The 14842-nt window shown below is 38.6% G+C and overlaps 1 protein-coding gene across 3 annotated transcripts in view; it reads left to right on the top strand.

The window, feature by feature from the left end:
- POC1B (POC1 centriolar protein B) overlaps positions 1–14842 on the top strand; it is a 97658-nt gene that overhangs the window by 45730 nt on the left and 37086 nt on the right. For all 3 annotated transcript variants that reach the window (XM_043446553.1, XM_043446554.1, XM_043446555.1), the window contains exons 8-9: positions 434–502; positions 1125–1277. In XM_043446553.1, coding sequence (XP_043302488.1) covers positions 434–502; positions 1125–1277 — 222 coding nt within the window. The remainder of the gene's footprint in view (positions 1–433; positions 503–1124; positions 1278–14842) is intronic.

Raw genomic sequence — 14842 nt, forward strand, 5'->3', positions numbered from 1 at the left:
ACTCGGTGAAGCATGTTGGGGTTCAGGAAATGACTTCTCTTCATACAGCCTCGTTCCCATCACTTCCAGGGTTATCATTCAGCTTCTGCTAGTGATTTGTTGAATAAGATTCCAAAGCCAGAAAATTTTAACAGAAGAAATTCTTACTCACTGACCTATGCACAAACTTCTTTAAAGGGAAGAAAAGTGTATTTTCTCATTTTTATTAGTATCTCTTTTTCAGTTAGTATTGTTTATAGATGTCTTCAGATAACTGAGTTGATGCTTTGATTCTCTTTGCCTGCCTTGGTTGCTAGCAGCTGAATATGTCCTCAGACTTATTGCATAAATAGTCTGCACAAATTAGGATGAAAAATTAATACTCACAGCCTTCTTGGCCACGGAAACACATTATCAAATGCTTTTTTTCCTTTTATCTCCCTTTATGTCTTAGGGGCCTGTCTTCACTGTTTCATTTTCAAAAGGTGGAGAGCTGTTTACATCAGGAGGTGCAGATGCACAGGTTTGTAAAGCTCTCTGCTCCCTCTTTGATTTGATTAGGGAAAATGGAATCTGAGACCTCAGCTGAGATTTTTACAACCAGCTAGTTTGTCTATTTCAGATGATTATGAATGAATTTATATTTTAGTTAGTGCCAGGGAATCTGCTCTCTCGTAGCTGAAATGGTACCAGTTCTGATCATTTTTGGAACTCAAATAGCAGTTATTTTCTTTTGCTCATCTTTATACTTACTTATACATAAAACTAACACTGAGTGCCTAATATTGGTGTGGGCCTTTTCACTTGAATTGTTGCCTAATCTATTGTCTGTGTGTTTTATTTTTCAAATGTTGATTAAACTTCTTGAGTATGGTACATTTAAATTGTAACAAGTCTGTATTTATTTGAAATGACCAAAAGTCATTCAGAGCCACATTTATTGAATAAGGTGGACATAAAGAAAATTCAGAATATGAAATCTCTCCCTATTACCCTTTTAAAAAGTATTGAGATATAATGTGGGAATATATATCTAGCCTTCCTAACTATTTTGACAGCCTATTCTATATGTTCATTTTTTAAAAATTTCCTTCTACTACTTGTACTTGCAAATCAGTAACTGCCAACTTGATTAATTTTTATAGGTCTTATTATGGAGGACTAACTTTGATGAACTGAATTGTAAAGATATTAGTAAAAGAAACCTCAAAAGACTGCACTTTGATTCACCGCCACATCTTCTCGATATCTACCCAAGGACACCACATCCGCATGAGGGAAGAATTGAAACTGTTGAAGTGAGTATTTAATGAGTATTTGCCCTGCCATTTGTAAGTGTTCACTTTGGGACTGTTGGTGAATTATATGCTTGGAATTATACTTAATTATATAAAGCCTAGTCCTGCTTTAAAACAACAGCACTTTAAGAAACAATTATATTCACTAATAAAACTATAAATAGAGTAGTATGTAAAGTGCTAAAGCCTCATATTTGCAGCTTGAAGATTTAGAAATAAAACTTAAAAACTGTGATAATAATAATGGGAAATGAAGAATCAAATCTAAGGCCTCTGGCTGTAAAGTCTGAACTAGTTCGTGTTCTAGATGTGTTTAGGAAAGTCGTGTGATAGCTGTCATGAGAACAGCTGAAAGGCAAGAATTTTTAGAGCAATTATTGAAATGGGTATCTTGAAGCAAGTCTTATGAACAGTAAGAAGAGGTTTAAGCATTACATCTAGTAATTGAGACCATTTTACTGTTTGCCAACATATATTTTCAAGTATATAATTGTCTATTTAGCTGTAAATTTGTCTTTGCTGGATACTTAGCTGGTATTAGTCTATTTCTTTCCATTTTGCATGATTCTTCTTAAGTTCGTTTTTCTCTCGGCAAGAGCTGAAATCAGGAATCACTATTGTCTGTTCATCTGAATTTTTCCCCCCAATCATTGGCAGAATCCTTCTTTGTTTTTAGAGTAGATGTTTTGAATTTTTAAGATGTTATTCCTGAATGGCAGTTCCCAGCCACTTCGTGACTGTTGTTCACGCTGCGGTTCGACTCCCTTCCAAACGGTTCCTGGGTCCCTCACCCGCCGTCAGTCCTTTAATTTTGGTTTCGTCACTCTTGGTCTTTTGTCCTACTGCAGCTGTTTCTGTTAGTCTCAGGGTTTGTGTGTGTGTGTGTGTACACTCAGGAGTAAGTTTCCAGAAAAAATTGATATCTTTGGACAGTTTTCTAGATTTTGTTTAATTTGGCCACATCATTGGGATTTCTTTCCTTGTTTTTCCATGGTAGTGTTTATTTTCAGTTCTTTGCTATAATTTTTGTCCTTTTCAACTTGCCACCATTTTTCCAGACCTTCTAAATAAAGTATTTTACCATTGTGCTTTACTTAATCTTTGTGCCATTTATTGTATTATCATTTCCTCACTTTTCTCTCTTTTTTTTTTAATCAATTATTTCAACATTTATTGTAAAATGTAATAATAGGATAATGTGTTGAAATGAGAACATTCAGTTCAGTTCAGTTGCTTAGTTGTGTCCGACTCCTTGCGACCTCATGAACTGCAGCACGCCAGGCCTCCCTGTCGATCACCAACTCCCAAAATTTACTCAAACTCATGTCCATTGAGTCAATGTTGCCATCTAACTATCTCATCCTCTGTTGTCCCCTTCTCCTCCTACCTTCAATCTTTTCCAGCATCAGGGTCTTTACCAATGAGTAAGTACTTCACATCAGGTGGCCAAAGGATTGGAGTTTCAGCTTCAGCATCAGTCCTTCCAATGAATATTCAGGACTGATTTCCTTTAGGATGGACTGGTTGGATCTCCTTGCAGTCCAAGAGACTCTCAAGAGTCTTCTCCAACACCATAGTTCAAAAGCATCAGTTCTTCGGTGCTCAGCTTTCTTTATAGTCCAACTCTTACATCCATACATGACTACTGGAAAAACCATAGCTTTGACTAGACGGACCTTTATTGGCAAAGTGATGTCTCTTCTTTTTAATATGCCTGTCTAGGTTGGTCGTAACTTTTCTTCCAAGAAGCAAGTGTCTTTTAATTTCATGGCTGCAGTCAACATCTGCAATGATTTCGGAGCTCCCCAAAATAAAGTCTGTCACTGTTTCCATTGTTTTCCCATCTAATTTGCTATGAAGTGATGGGACCAGAAGCCATGATCTTAGTTCTGAATGTTGAGCTTTAAGCTAACTTTTTCACTCTCCTCTTTCACTTTCATCAAGAGGCTGTTTAGTTCTTCTTCGCTTTCTGCCATAAGTGGTGTCATCTGCATATCTGAGGTTATTGATATTTCTCCCAGCAATCTTGATTCCAGCTTGTGCTTCATCCAGTCCAGCATTTCTCATGATGTACTCTTCTTATAAGTTAATCAAGCAGGGTGACAATATACAGCCTTGACATACTCCTTTCCCAGTTTGGAACCAGTCTGTTGTTCCATGTCCACTTCTAACTGTTGCTTCTTAACCTGCATACAGATTTCTCAGGAGGCAGCTCAGAACATTAAGTGAATGTAATATCATTTGCTTTTTTTTTTTATTATATATTCCTAGACTCTACAAATATTTATTAAGTTCATACTATGTGTAAATACATGGTGGTATATGTTTTAGATCTTCAAAATGGATTGTAAGAAGTTCCATTTTCACCAGTATGATTAAATGGATACCTCCCACTAAAAACAACTATGAATGCTTGATAAACTGTAGTCATCTATGTATTTACATGAGGATGGCTCATGGGATTTTATTCTATGCAATAGATTGTATTGCATTGAAATCATCATTCATTTTTAAGATAAACTATATACATTTTTAACTGGAGGATAATTGCTTTACAGTGTCGTGTTGGTTTCTGCGATACAGCAGTGTGACTCAGCCTCCCTCCTACTTCCCTCATCCCACCCCTCCGGGTTGTCACGGAGCACCAAGCTGAACTTCCCACTGGCTGTTTTGCACATGTACTATGTATATGTCAATGCTGCTCTTATCTGTGCACCTCCTCTTCTCCTTCCCCACCTATATCCACCAGTCTGTTCTCTATGTCAGCATCTCTATTTTTTCCCTGAAAATAAGTTCATCAGTACCACTTTTCTAGATTCCGTTTGTGTATGTTAACGTATGATATTTGTTTTTCTCTTGCTGAGTGACTTTACTCTGTACAACAGGCGCTAGGTTCATCCACCTCACTCAATTCATTCCTTTTATGGCTGAATAATATTCCATTGTTGATATGTACCACAGCTTCTTTGTTGATTCATCTGTTGATGGACATCTAGCTTGCTTCCGTGTCCCGGCTATTGTAAATAGTGCTGCCATTAACACTGGGGTACATGTGTCTTTTTGAAATATGGTTTTCTCAGCGTATATACCCAGCAGTAGAATTGCTGGGTCATATGGTAGTTTTATTCCTCGTTTTTTAAGGAATCTTCATACTGCTGTCCATAGTGGCTGTATCAATTTACATACCCATCAACATTGCAGGAGGGTTCCCTCTTCTCCACATCCTCTCTAGCATTTACTGTTTGTAGATTTTTTGATGATGGCCATTCTGACCATCATGAGGGATACCTCATTGTAGTTTTGATTTGCATTTCTCTAATAATGGGCAATGTTGAACATCTTTTCATGTGCTTGTTGGCCATCTTTGGAGAAATGGCTTCTTTGGAAAAATGTCTGTTTAGGTGTTCCACCCGTTTTTTGACTGGGTTGTTTTTCTGATATTGAGCTGCTATAACTGTTATTTTGGAGATTAATCTTTTCTTTTTTCCATTTGCATGGAATATCTTTTTCCAGCCCCTCACTTTCAGTCTATATGTGTCTCTAGGTCTGAAGTGGGTCTCTTGTAGACAGTATATATAGAGGTCTTATTTTTGTATCCATTCAGCCAACCTGTGTCTTTAAGTTGGATTGTTTAATCTATTTACATTTAAGGTAATTATTGACATCTATGATCCTACTGTTGTTGTTGTTTAGTCACTAAGTCATGTCCAGTTCATTTGTGACCCCATGGACTCCAGCCCACCGGGCTCCCATCCATGGGATTTCCCAGGTAAGAATACTGGAGTGGATTGCCATACCTCCTCCAGCGGATCACCCAACCCAGGGATCAAACCTGCATCTCATGCATTGACAGATGAATTCTCTAACACTGAGCCACCAAGTCCATAATCCTATTACCATTTATTGTTTGGAGTTTGTTTTTGTAGATCTTTTCTTTCTCTTGTGTTTCCTGTCTAGAGAACTTCCTTTAGCATTTGTTATAGAGCTGGTTTGGTGGTGCTGAATTCTTTTAACATTTGCTTATCTGTAAAGATTTGATTTTCTGAATCTGAATGAGATCCTTGCTGGAAAGAGTAATCTTGGTTGTAGGGCTTTTCTCCTTTTATCACTTTAAGTATATCCTGCCACTCCTTTCTGGCCTGCAGAGCTTCTGCTGAAAGATCAGCTGTTAACCTTATGGGGATTCCCTTGTATGTTATTTGTTGCTTTTTGCTTGCTGCTTTTCACATTTTTCTTTGTGGTTAATTTTTGTTAGTTTGATGAATATGTCTTGTCACATTTCTCCTTGGGTTTATCCTGTATGGGACTCTGCATTTCTTGGACTTGATTATTTCTTTTCCTTTCAGGGAAATTTTCACTTATAATCACTTCAAAAATTTTCTCAGACCCTTTTTTTTTCTTTTCTTCAACTAGGCCCCCTATAATTCAAATGTTGGTGAGTTTAATATTGTCCCAGAGGTTTCTTGAGACTATTCTCAATTCTTTTCATTCTTTTTTCTTTATTCTGCTCTTCAGTAGACCATTCTATCTTCCAGCTCACTTACTTATCTGTTCTTCTGCCTCAGTTATTCTATTAATAATTTCTTCCAGAGTATTTTTGGGCTTTCCAGGTGGCATTAGTGGTAAAGAACCTGCTTGCCAATGCAGGAGACAAAAGAGACGTGAATTTAATCCTTGGATTGGGAAGATCCCCTGGAGGAGGGCATGGCAACCCACTCCAGTATTCTTGCCTGAAAAATCCCATTGACAGAGGAGCCTGGTTGGCTATAATCCACAGGGTTGCAAAGAGTCAGACATGACTGAAGCAACTTAGCACACACAGTATTTTTAATTTCAGTAATTATGTTGTTCATCACTGTTTATTCTTTATTTCTTCTAGGTCCTTGCTAAATGTGTTAAAAGAATCTTGCATTTTCTCCATTCCATTTTTGAGATTTTTAGATTGTGTTTACTATCATTACTCTGAATTCTTTTTCAGGTAGTTTGCTTATTATTTCCTGTTTGTTTTTTGCAGCTCCATGGTCTGTCGGTCCTGTGGGTTTTTACCTTGTTCCTTCAACTGTGCAATAGTTCTCTGTCTTTTCATTTTGTCCTAGGGTTGTGTGTGAGGTCTCCTATCCTCAGGCTACCCTGGTGGCTCAGACGGTAAAGTGTTTGCCTACAATGCGGGAGACCTGGGTTCAATCCCTGGGTTGGGAAGATCTCCTGGAGGAGGAAATGGTAACCCACTCCAGTATTCTTGCCTGGAAAATCCCATGGACGGAGAAGCCTGGTAGGCTACAAGCCATGGGGTCGCAAAGAGTTGGACACGACTGAGCGACTTCACTTTCACTTTCAGTTTATCCTCAGGCTATAGGGTCATAGTTCTTGCTTCCCGTCTCTGCCCCTGGTGGGTGAGGTTGGTCCAGTAGCTTCTGTAAGCTTTGTGTTGGGAGGGGCTTGTGCCCACATTCTGGCCAGTGGAGGTGAGTTTTTTCCTGCTGATGGGCAGGGCCGTGTGAGGTGGTGTGTGTTGGGGTATCTATGGGCAGCCTGCCTGCTGCTGCTTGGGACTGTGTTCCTGTCTTGCTTATTCTTTGGGTGAGGCACCCAGCACTGGGTGCTTCAGACAATTGGGTGGTGCTGGGTCTTGGATTTGAATAGAGGCTTTTGTGGGAGTTCTCACCAATAATACTGCTTGGAGTCAGGAGTACTCTTGTGGTCCAGTGTCCTGGACTCAGCACTCCCACCCAGAGGCTAAGGCCCAACTTCTGGTTAGTGAACCAAGACCCCATAAGCCGTTTGTCATGGCAATAAAGGGGACTTAAAAAAAACAAAAATGAAATCCCAGACAAATGGTAAAAGCAAAATTAGACAAGCAGAAACAAAAACAAAAGAACACATATACACACACATGAAGCTAAAACAGAAAGCAGATTACAGGAGAGCAACCTGACAAACAAAAGAAAGCAAAAATGAAATCAACCAGTTAAAAACAAAACTAAAATACAAACCAGAAAGCAGAACCAAAGCAGAGTGCCAGCTGAGGAATAAAGCAAAGAAAAAAAGGCAAAAATGGTAAAAGGAAAAAAAAAATTCAGAAAAGCAAATTTGAAATGAAAGTATATATAAAAAATATCTGTATATATTAAAACAACATCAACAAGAAGATCCAAAAAGAGCCAAACAAAGCCCAAAAAGAAAACAAAAAACAACACAAAATTTTAAAAAGACAGTGTAGCAGAAAGCCAAAGTAGAAGTAGAACATATATAAAAGAAATAAAAAGTATGATTAAAAAATATATATATCCCCAAAGCCTAAATATAAATAATAATAATAAAAACAACAACCACAACATCAGAGAAAAAGGAAGGGAAAGAAACCCTAAAAACCCAGAACCAACAGCAGGAGTCTCTCCCCTACTTCAGCTCCCCCACCCCCAGGTGCAGGTCTGGTCCTGCGTGCTCCCCTCCTGCTCCTCCTTTCTTTCATCCTACCCAGTCAGGCACAGATCTGTATAGTCCTTTCCTGTGGCCAAGGACTCCTACTAGTGCTCAGCCAGTGTTCTGTGAGAAGTGTTGTATCTCTAGATGTACTCCTGATCTATCTGTGGACAGAGATGCACTCCATGTCCACCTACTTTTCCACCATCTTGCTTCTCCCACTTTTATTTCTTTGAAAGAAAGAATATATTGTAATTTCTGGTTTATCACATTTTGTTTCAGTTTCTACAATTATAGATGCATTTGTTGACCCCCTGTGATCAAATGAACTCACATCAAGTACATGTGAAATATATTTTAACTTGAGTTTCCTTTTCTTGCTTTACCTATGCTGGTTTTATTGACTCTTGGTGTTTTTCATGCTAGTATTTCTGTAGCTTGGCTGGGCCTGATCAGCAGCTTTGCTGTTGTCCTGTTATCCATTCAGCCACCTGCCTTTCCAGAGTGGTAGGTGACAGAGCTGCGGGCTGAGCGCAGGTCTCCTTACTCCTAACCTAGTGATACTTCCATAATATCACACTGCCTCGGCTCTGGGGACTCAAGCCGTTTTCTCTGTGATTTACTCTCAGCCTTAGCCCACTTAAGAGTGCTAGACTTTTTTTAAGATGTCAACAAGTTCTCTCAGTAGCTCTGCTCTGGCAGTCCAACCAGAAAGCAGTAAAACTAGCTGGGTTGCTTTGTATGGCTAGGTCAGGATGACCCAGGCCATGCAGAACCATTCTATACCCATATTTTTCACATAGGCACTTAAAAATCTATTAAAAACTGGCTTTTCGTCTTGGAGTTACAGCTCAGTTACTTGGTGCAGAATCTTGAACATTGGGACTGAATGATTATGTTTGTTGCCTTGAGAAAGTCAGCCTTCGTGTACATTTTAAATTTGCTGTATGTTGCTCTTGTTTAGTTGCAAAGTCATGTCCGACTCTTTTGTGACCCCGTGGTCTGCAGCCCGCCAGGCTCTTCTGTCCATGGGATTTCCCAGGCAAGAATACTGGAGTGGGTTGCCATCTCCGTCTCCAGGGAATCTTCCCAACCTAGGGTCAAACCCATGTCTCTTGCTTGGCAGGTGGGATGCTTTACCACTAAGCCATCAGGGAAGCCTGTAAGCACTCATACATATTTACTAAATGGGGATTGAAATAAAGTTTCAGTAGCAATTGTCATCTATCATTTATTTACCAAGAAAATTTTTGAAAATGGCACTTCTGAGAAAGTGAATGTCTGGATACATAATTCAGTTTCTAATACTAGGGGATCAGAGAACAATTTATAGAGTCGTTATCCATTTCTTTTCCTTTTCTTAGTTATGGAAGATGATTGGGGGAACTAATGTTCTGTTTCCCTAAATGTAACAAGTAATTATGATTTAATACTCTTAAGTATGGCTTGTATATAGGACAGCGACAGGAGCCATGTCCTGAGAGAGTATATAGATTGTACAAAAAGATATTCTTTACAACTCCAGTTTGTTTTTATTTTTTATATTTAGCAAAAGGCTTCATTCTTACTAGATGCCCAGTAATAATGAGTATTGAACATTTACTAAATGTCAGTTACTACCTGAGCACTTTACATTTATTACCTGCTTAAACTAAATATACAATATGGCTTACATTTGTCAAAATTCAGATTTCATGACAGAAAATGCCAGAGACTTTGTGATATAGGATTCTGCATAAGAACAACCAACGTTCTGTTCATATTTTTCCCATAAAATCTCTTACAGTAAAGCAAAGATATAAAGTTTTCTGGGCAGAGAACATCTTTAACATTATGAATAAATAATTGTTAAATATCAAATTATTTTTTAAAGGCTTCAAACTAATGTCTATGAATCTCTCAAGAGCTAAAAGGCTGTTAATTTTTAGATGTCACTTAGAATAGTGTGAATCAGAATAGAAGTTGTACTGTGTATTATGTAAGATAAGCAAATTTTACTTTGAAATATTAAATTTGATGGATTAAACTTTTTTTTTTCAAAGCTTTAGGCAAAATCAGTTTCAAAGCTTTAGGCAAAGTAATATGTTACTTTGGAAATAATTGAAAACTAGCAACCCCCTTTTTTTGAGGTCAAAATTCCTAATTAAAAGAATTAAAATATATTATTAGAAAATGTGAAATAAATCACATCTAAATGATCTAATTTCCCCAGCTTCCTCTTTTTTTAGTAACCCAGAAGTGTTTGATTTCTGGGTTTGAAGCAACACCGTATTCCTGTGATTCGTATTTTATTGTGTTTTCTGTTAGGCTGATTTTAATCACATAATCTCAATCTTCTGAGTGAAATTATTTGACATTTTACAAAAGTCATCCATTTGCCAGTCTTTTTAAGGGTACCACTTGTTTGAAGGTGTGGAATCTTAGGGAGTCTTAGACCTCGGGTACCAGCTGACTATACATAAAAGTTACTAGTTTTATGTTACGGATAGAGAGGGTGGTGGCCAGATTGCTTTTAGAGTAAATGAGAGATGAAGGTCACATGAAAGAAGGCAGAAAGCATAAAATCTTCTTCTTCACTGTGTCAGACAGACCCCTCCTCTGTCCTTTCTGCTCATCTAACTGCAGAGCCTTTGTTAACGCTCCTGGCCTGGGCACACTGTCTTAATTAAAACGTAAGAACAACTTCTTTCTTTTCTTGGTGGGAAAGCAGCTCATTTTCAATACAAGGTATTTTAACCCTGTCCGCATTGTGCAGTGGCGCATCACTAATTCACGCTGACTTGTCTTTCTCAGATTGGCACGAGCTGGGCTACACAGTCCACACCCCCAGACAAAACCCAACTCTCCTTCTTGAAGGAGGAACTGTGTGTGCCTGACACTTCTCTTCCCCACCTTTTTGCACATTTTGATGGGAAGACATAGAGCCATTCTAAAGGACGGTGGTAGATCTTGGAGACAGAAAGCCTTCAAAATAGCTGTTCGGAGAGTTGCAGGATATTGTAAGAAGGGCTGGTAGTGGTGGTGTTCAGTCTCTAAGTTGCATCCAACTCTTTGCAGCCCTATGGACTGTAGCACGCCAGGCTCCTCTGTCCTCTACTGTCTCCCAGAGTTTGCTCAAATCGATGTCCAGTAAGAAGGGGTAGTAGTTAATTAAAAAGATGTTGTCAATAATTGTTTTTTTGGTTTCTGATTTCATAATGGCCATTTGAGGTTACCTTAGTCACCGTATTGCATAGGAAATTCTGTATGATATTGAGCAAGAAGAAAAACTTCCTTTAACTTAACCAAATATTTACATAAAGATACTGTGTGGTAGTCTGGCCACGATTCATAGTTGAAAAATACAAGTGATCAATTTACGACTTGGAGTCTGAGCTTGAGTTTTTATCTCAACCTTCTATTAAGGTTGAAACGTTGTGTCATTAATTTATGGTTAATAAAACTGACCACTCCTCTACCAGTTTTGTATTTCAGTTCTAGCTGTGGTATGTGTATTGTTTTGTATCTCTGAAAATATTCTTTAGAGATTATATAATAATAGCAGCAGTAATAATAATATCTAACACATGCAACATTATTCTAATTACCTTACATAAACTGTCCTTAAGTCTTCCTAAAAGCTAAAATAAGCATTATTTCCATTCCATGAGAAATTGAGGTCCGTGTAAGTTAAATCTTAGAGCTAGCAAGCAGCGGCCTGAGAATTGCAACCAGTCACCCTGGTTCCATTCTGTACCTTTAACTATTTTCATACAGTGCTTCAATAGAATCAAAATTTAATTTCATCCTGTTAACAAATACTGGACATCATAGTAGCTTTAGATTATGCAACAGTGGACAGGATGGGCATGTTTCTTACTCTTCAGAACTTGTTAGCTCATGAACGCCTCACTATGGTGGATATACCAGAACCTCAGCGTGGAATGGAATCTGTGAGGGCACCTGTATTAATCCTCCATCATGCGTGAATCCCTTGTTCGGTGATTAAAACTCAGCCTCTCATAAGGCAGGTGATTCCCATTTCAAGGCAACTGTAGTTATTGAAGCGTTATTTCCTTCAATAAAAATGGAGAGCTAGAAGGTACTGTTAATATTCGTGGAGATTAGCTTGCAAAGAACTTAACTGTAAGTGTCACTGTCTCAGCATATTTTCTTTGTGGAGAAGGCTATAAACTTTTACTTAGACTTTCCTGCTTCATTTAATGAATGTGGCAGCAACTTGTAGCACAATACAGTAAAATGTTACAGCAAGAATTTCCCAGCCCGTAGAAGCTCAAGGATTTCTCTACGAGAGACGCTGATCGTTTCCATATGATTTCATCTTTTGGAGCAGTTCTTGTTTCGGATGGCAAAAGCAGATTGAATTTTTCATTGGTTAACAATTTCATATCTACACTAGATGGCAGTAGATAAAAGAAAATAAGGTGTCTGCAGGCACTTTCTGGACAGCTAGCTCACCATTGAAAGGAAAGCAAGTCAGCCTCAGGTTTCTTACCTTTGCCTCAACTCTGGACCCAGAGCTGATGGGAAGGAGGCCGTGCGTTCTGCTCTGCGGAATGGCCAGAAAAAACTTAGGCGGCCAAACAGATGGCCTTGTGTGGTTCTGATTCCTTCTTTATTGCAGTATGGGGATTATTGGGTGTGTACGCCTCTGCCTGTAACGCAAGTGGCTGGATAAATGTAAATACTTCATAATGTTTCCAAAGCCACAGCTGTACCGATCAAACATGATACGTGCTTTTAAAAAATCATTCCACTCCTCTTACCGCAGATTCGCTCTTAAAATCACTCCACTCCTGTTACCACGGGTTCAGCCCTTATTACCACCGGGATAAGTGCAGTGTTGTGCTCACTGTCACATCCCTGCTTTATTCTGGATACTCTACGTGTTCCCGTCAGCACAATCTTTCTAAAGCACATTTTAGCCTCCAGTTTTCCTGTGGCTTCCCAGATGCCCTCCCCCTCACGGTTTGACCTTGCCACCCTCTCCCGTGGCCGCCTGTGCAGCAGGCTGGGCCGGCATTCTCCTCCGGGCTCAGGGAGGCTCGGGACCTCGTCTCCGTCTCTCTTTGCTTTTGTTTTCTTCACTTTTCTAAAGAAATCATCGTAAGCTCTCTTTTCTCCATGGGAAGCCTGTCGCAGTCCACAGTCCCTTCCTGAGGCTCGCCAGTACGCTGCTTGTTGGGAGCCCTTCTTTGATACCAACTTCTGCTATCTTTGTTGCCCTTTGTTTACTGCTTTGTATTCATAACGTTTAGTGTAAATAATTAGTGACCTTGTGGTTTCTTTCCTTTTTTTTCCCCCCCAATTCTGAAATAATCTCCCTCAGAAGTAGTCACCACTCTATTATTCCCTTGCTTTTCTTTTAAATTTTACTGTATATGTTTGAATCAATAATTAGATATTATTTCATTTTGGATAGTTCTAAACTTTATACGATGGAATCATACTATGTATATTTTCATATAACCTGCTTTTTTATTTATCATTAAAATCCTGAGATTTGTATGTATGGATTCTGAATTCATGCTTTCATATGTTGTTGTACATAGTTGTATTTCATTCATTTTCACTGCTGTATAGGATTCCGGTGAATTTAAGACAGTAATTCCCATGATTATGTATCTGTTCTACTGTTGATAAACATTTGGGGATTTCTGATTGTGGTTTGTTTCTTGAATTCATTTATTTTATTGACAATGGATTTACAATGTAGTGTTAGTTTCTGCAAGATTGTGGTTTTTGTTTTTGCCATTAGAAAAAATGTTCTATAAACAGTGTCAGCAGATCACTGAACTTTCCAGCTTTTGTAATCTGATCGGTATTAAGTGGGATTTTGCTTTACGCTTCCCTTTTCTAATTACTACTAATGTTTCTGAAAATCTCTTCATATTCTAGATAACTGTTAGGTTTCCTGTGATGTTTTTTTAGGACTTCTGTTCTTTTCACATTGATTTGTAGGTTTTTCTTATATATTTTAGATATCTGTCCTTTTCCAGTTCCAAACATAGTATCTCCTCCTGTTCCATTATCTGATTATTAACTTTATGGTATCCACTGTGAAACGGATCCTTAATATTGGTGTAAACAAGATGGATCAGTTTTTAATTTTTTTGGCCTTATGGCTTTACGTTTGCCACTTCAGTTTAAGATATCCTTCTCTACCCCAGGTCAGAAAGATATTTTTACACATTTACTTCTATTAACTTTATAGTTTTAACATACCATTTAGGTTTATAATTTATCTGCTGTCCATCTTTTATGTAGTGTTAGGGATCTATTTAGTGAGCCTGTTTTCTCAGGTACAAGTCATCCTTCCTCTATTGATTTGTGGCACCATTTTTATTTTGTATTTGGTTTTCATATATACAGGGCTTTGCTCCTGAGCTCCTTATGGTATAACTTTCTTTTTTTTTTTTCTATTAGTTGGAGGCTAATTACTTTACAATATTGTAGTGGCTTTTGTCATACATCGACACGAACCAGCCATGGATTTACATGCACTCCCCATCCCGATCCCCCCTCCCACCTCCCTCTCCACCCGATTCCCCTGGGTCTTCCCAGTGCACCAGGCCCGAGCACTTGTCTCATGCATCCAGCCTGGGCTGGTGATCTGTTTCACCATAGATAGTATACATGTTTCGATGCTGTTCTCTCGAAACATCCCACCCTCGCCTTCTCCCACAGAGTCCAAAAGTCTGTTCTGTATTTCTGTGTCTCTTTTTCTGCTTTGCATATAGGGTTATCGTTATCATCTTTCTAAATTCCATATATATGCGTTAGTATACTGTATTGGTCTTTATCTTTCTGGCTTACTTTACTCTGTATAATGGGCTCCAGCTTCATCCATCTCATTAGAACTGATTCAAATGAATTCTTTTTAATGGCTGAGTAATACTCCATGGTGTATATGTACCACAGCTTCCTTACCCATTCATCTGCTGATGGGCATCTAGGTTGCTTCCATGTCCTGGCTATTATAAACAGTGCTGCGATGAACATTGGGGTGCACGTGTCTCTTTCAGATCTGGTTTCCTCGGTGTGTATGCCCAGCAGTGGGATTGCTGGGTCATATGGGAGTTCTACTTCCAGTCTTTTAAGGGAATCTCCACACTGTTCTCCATAGTGGCTGTACTAGTTTG

This window comes from Cervus canadensis, chromosome 25, assembly GCF_019320065.1.
Source record: "Cervus canadensis isolate Bull #8, Minnesota chromosome 25, ASM1932006v1, whole genome shotgun sequence".
Taxonomy (NCBI): Eukaryota; Metazoa; Chordata; class Mammalia; order Artiodactyla; family Cervidae; genus Cervus; species Cervus canadensis.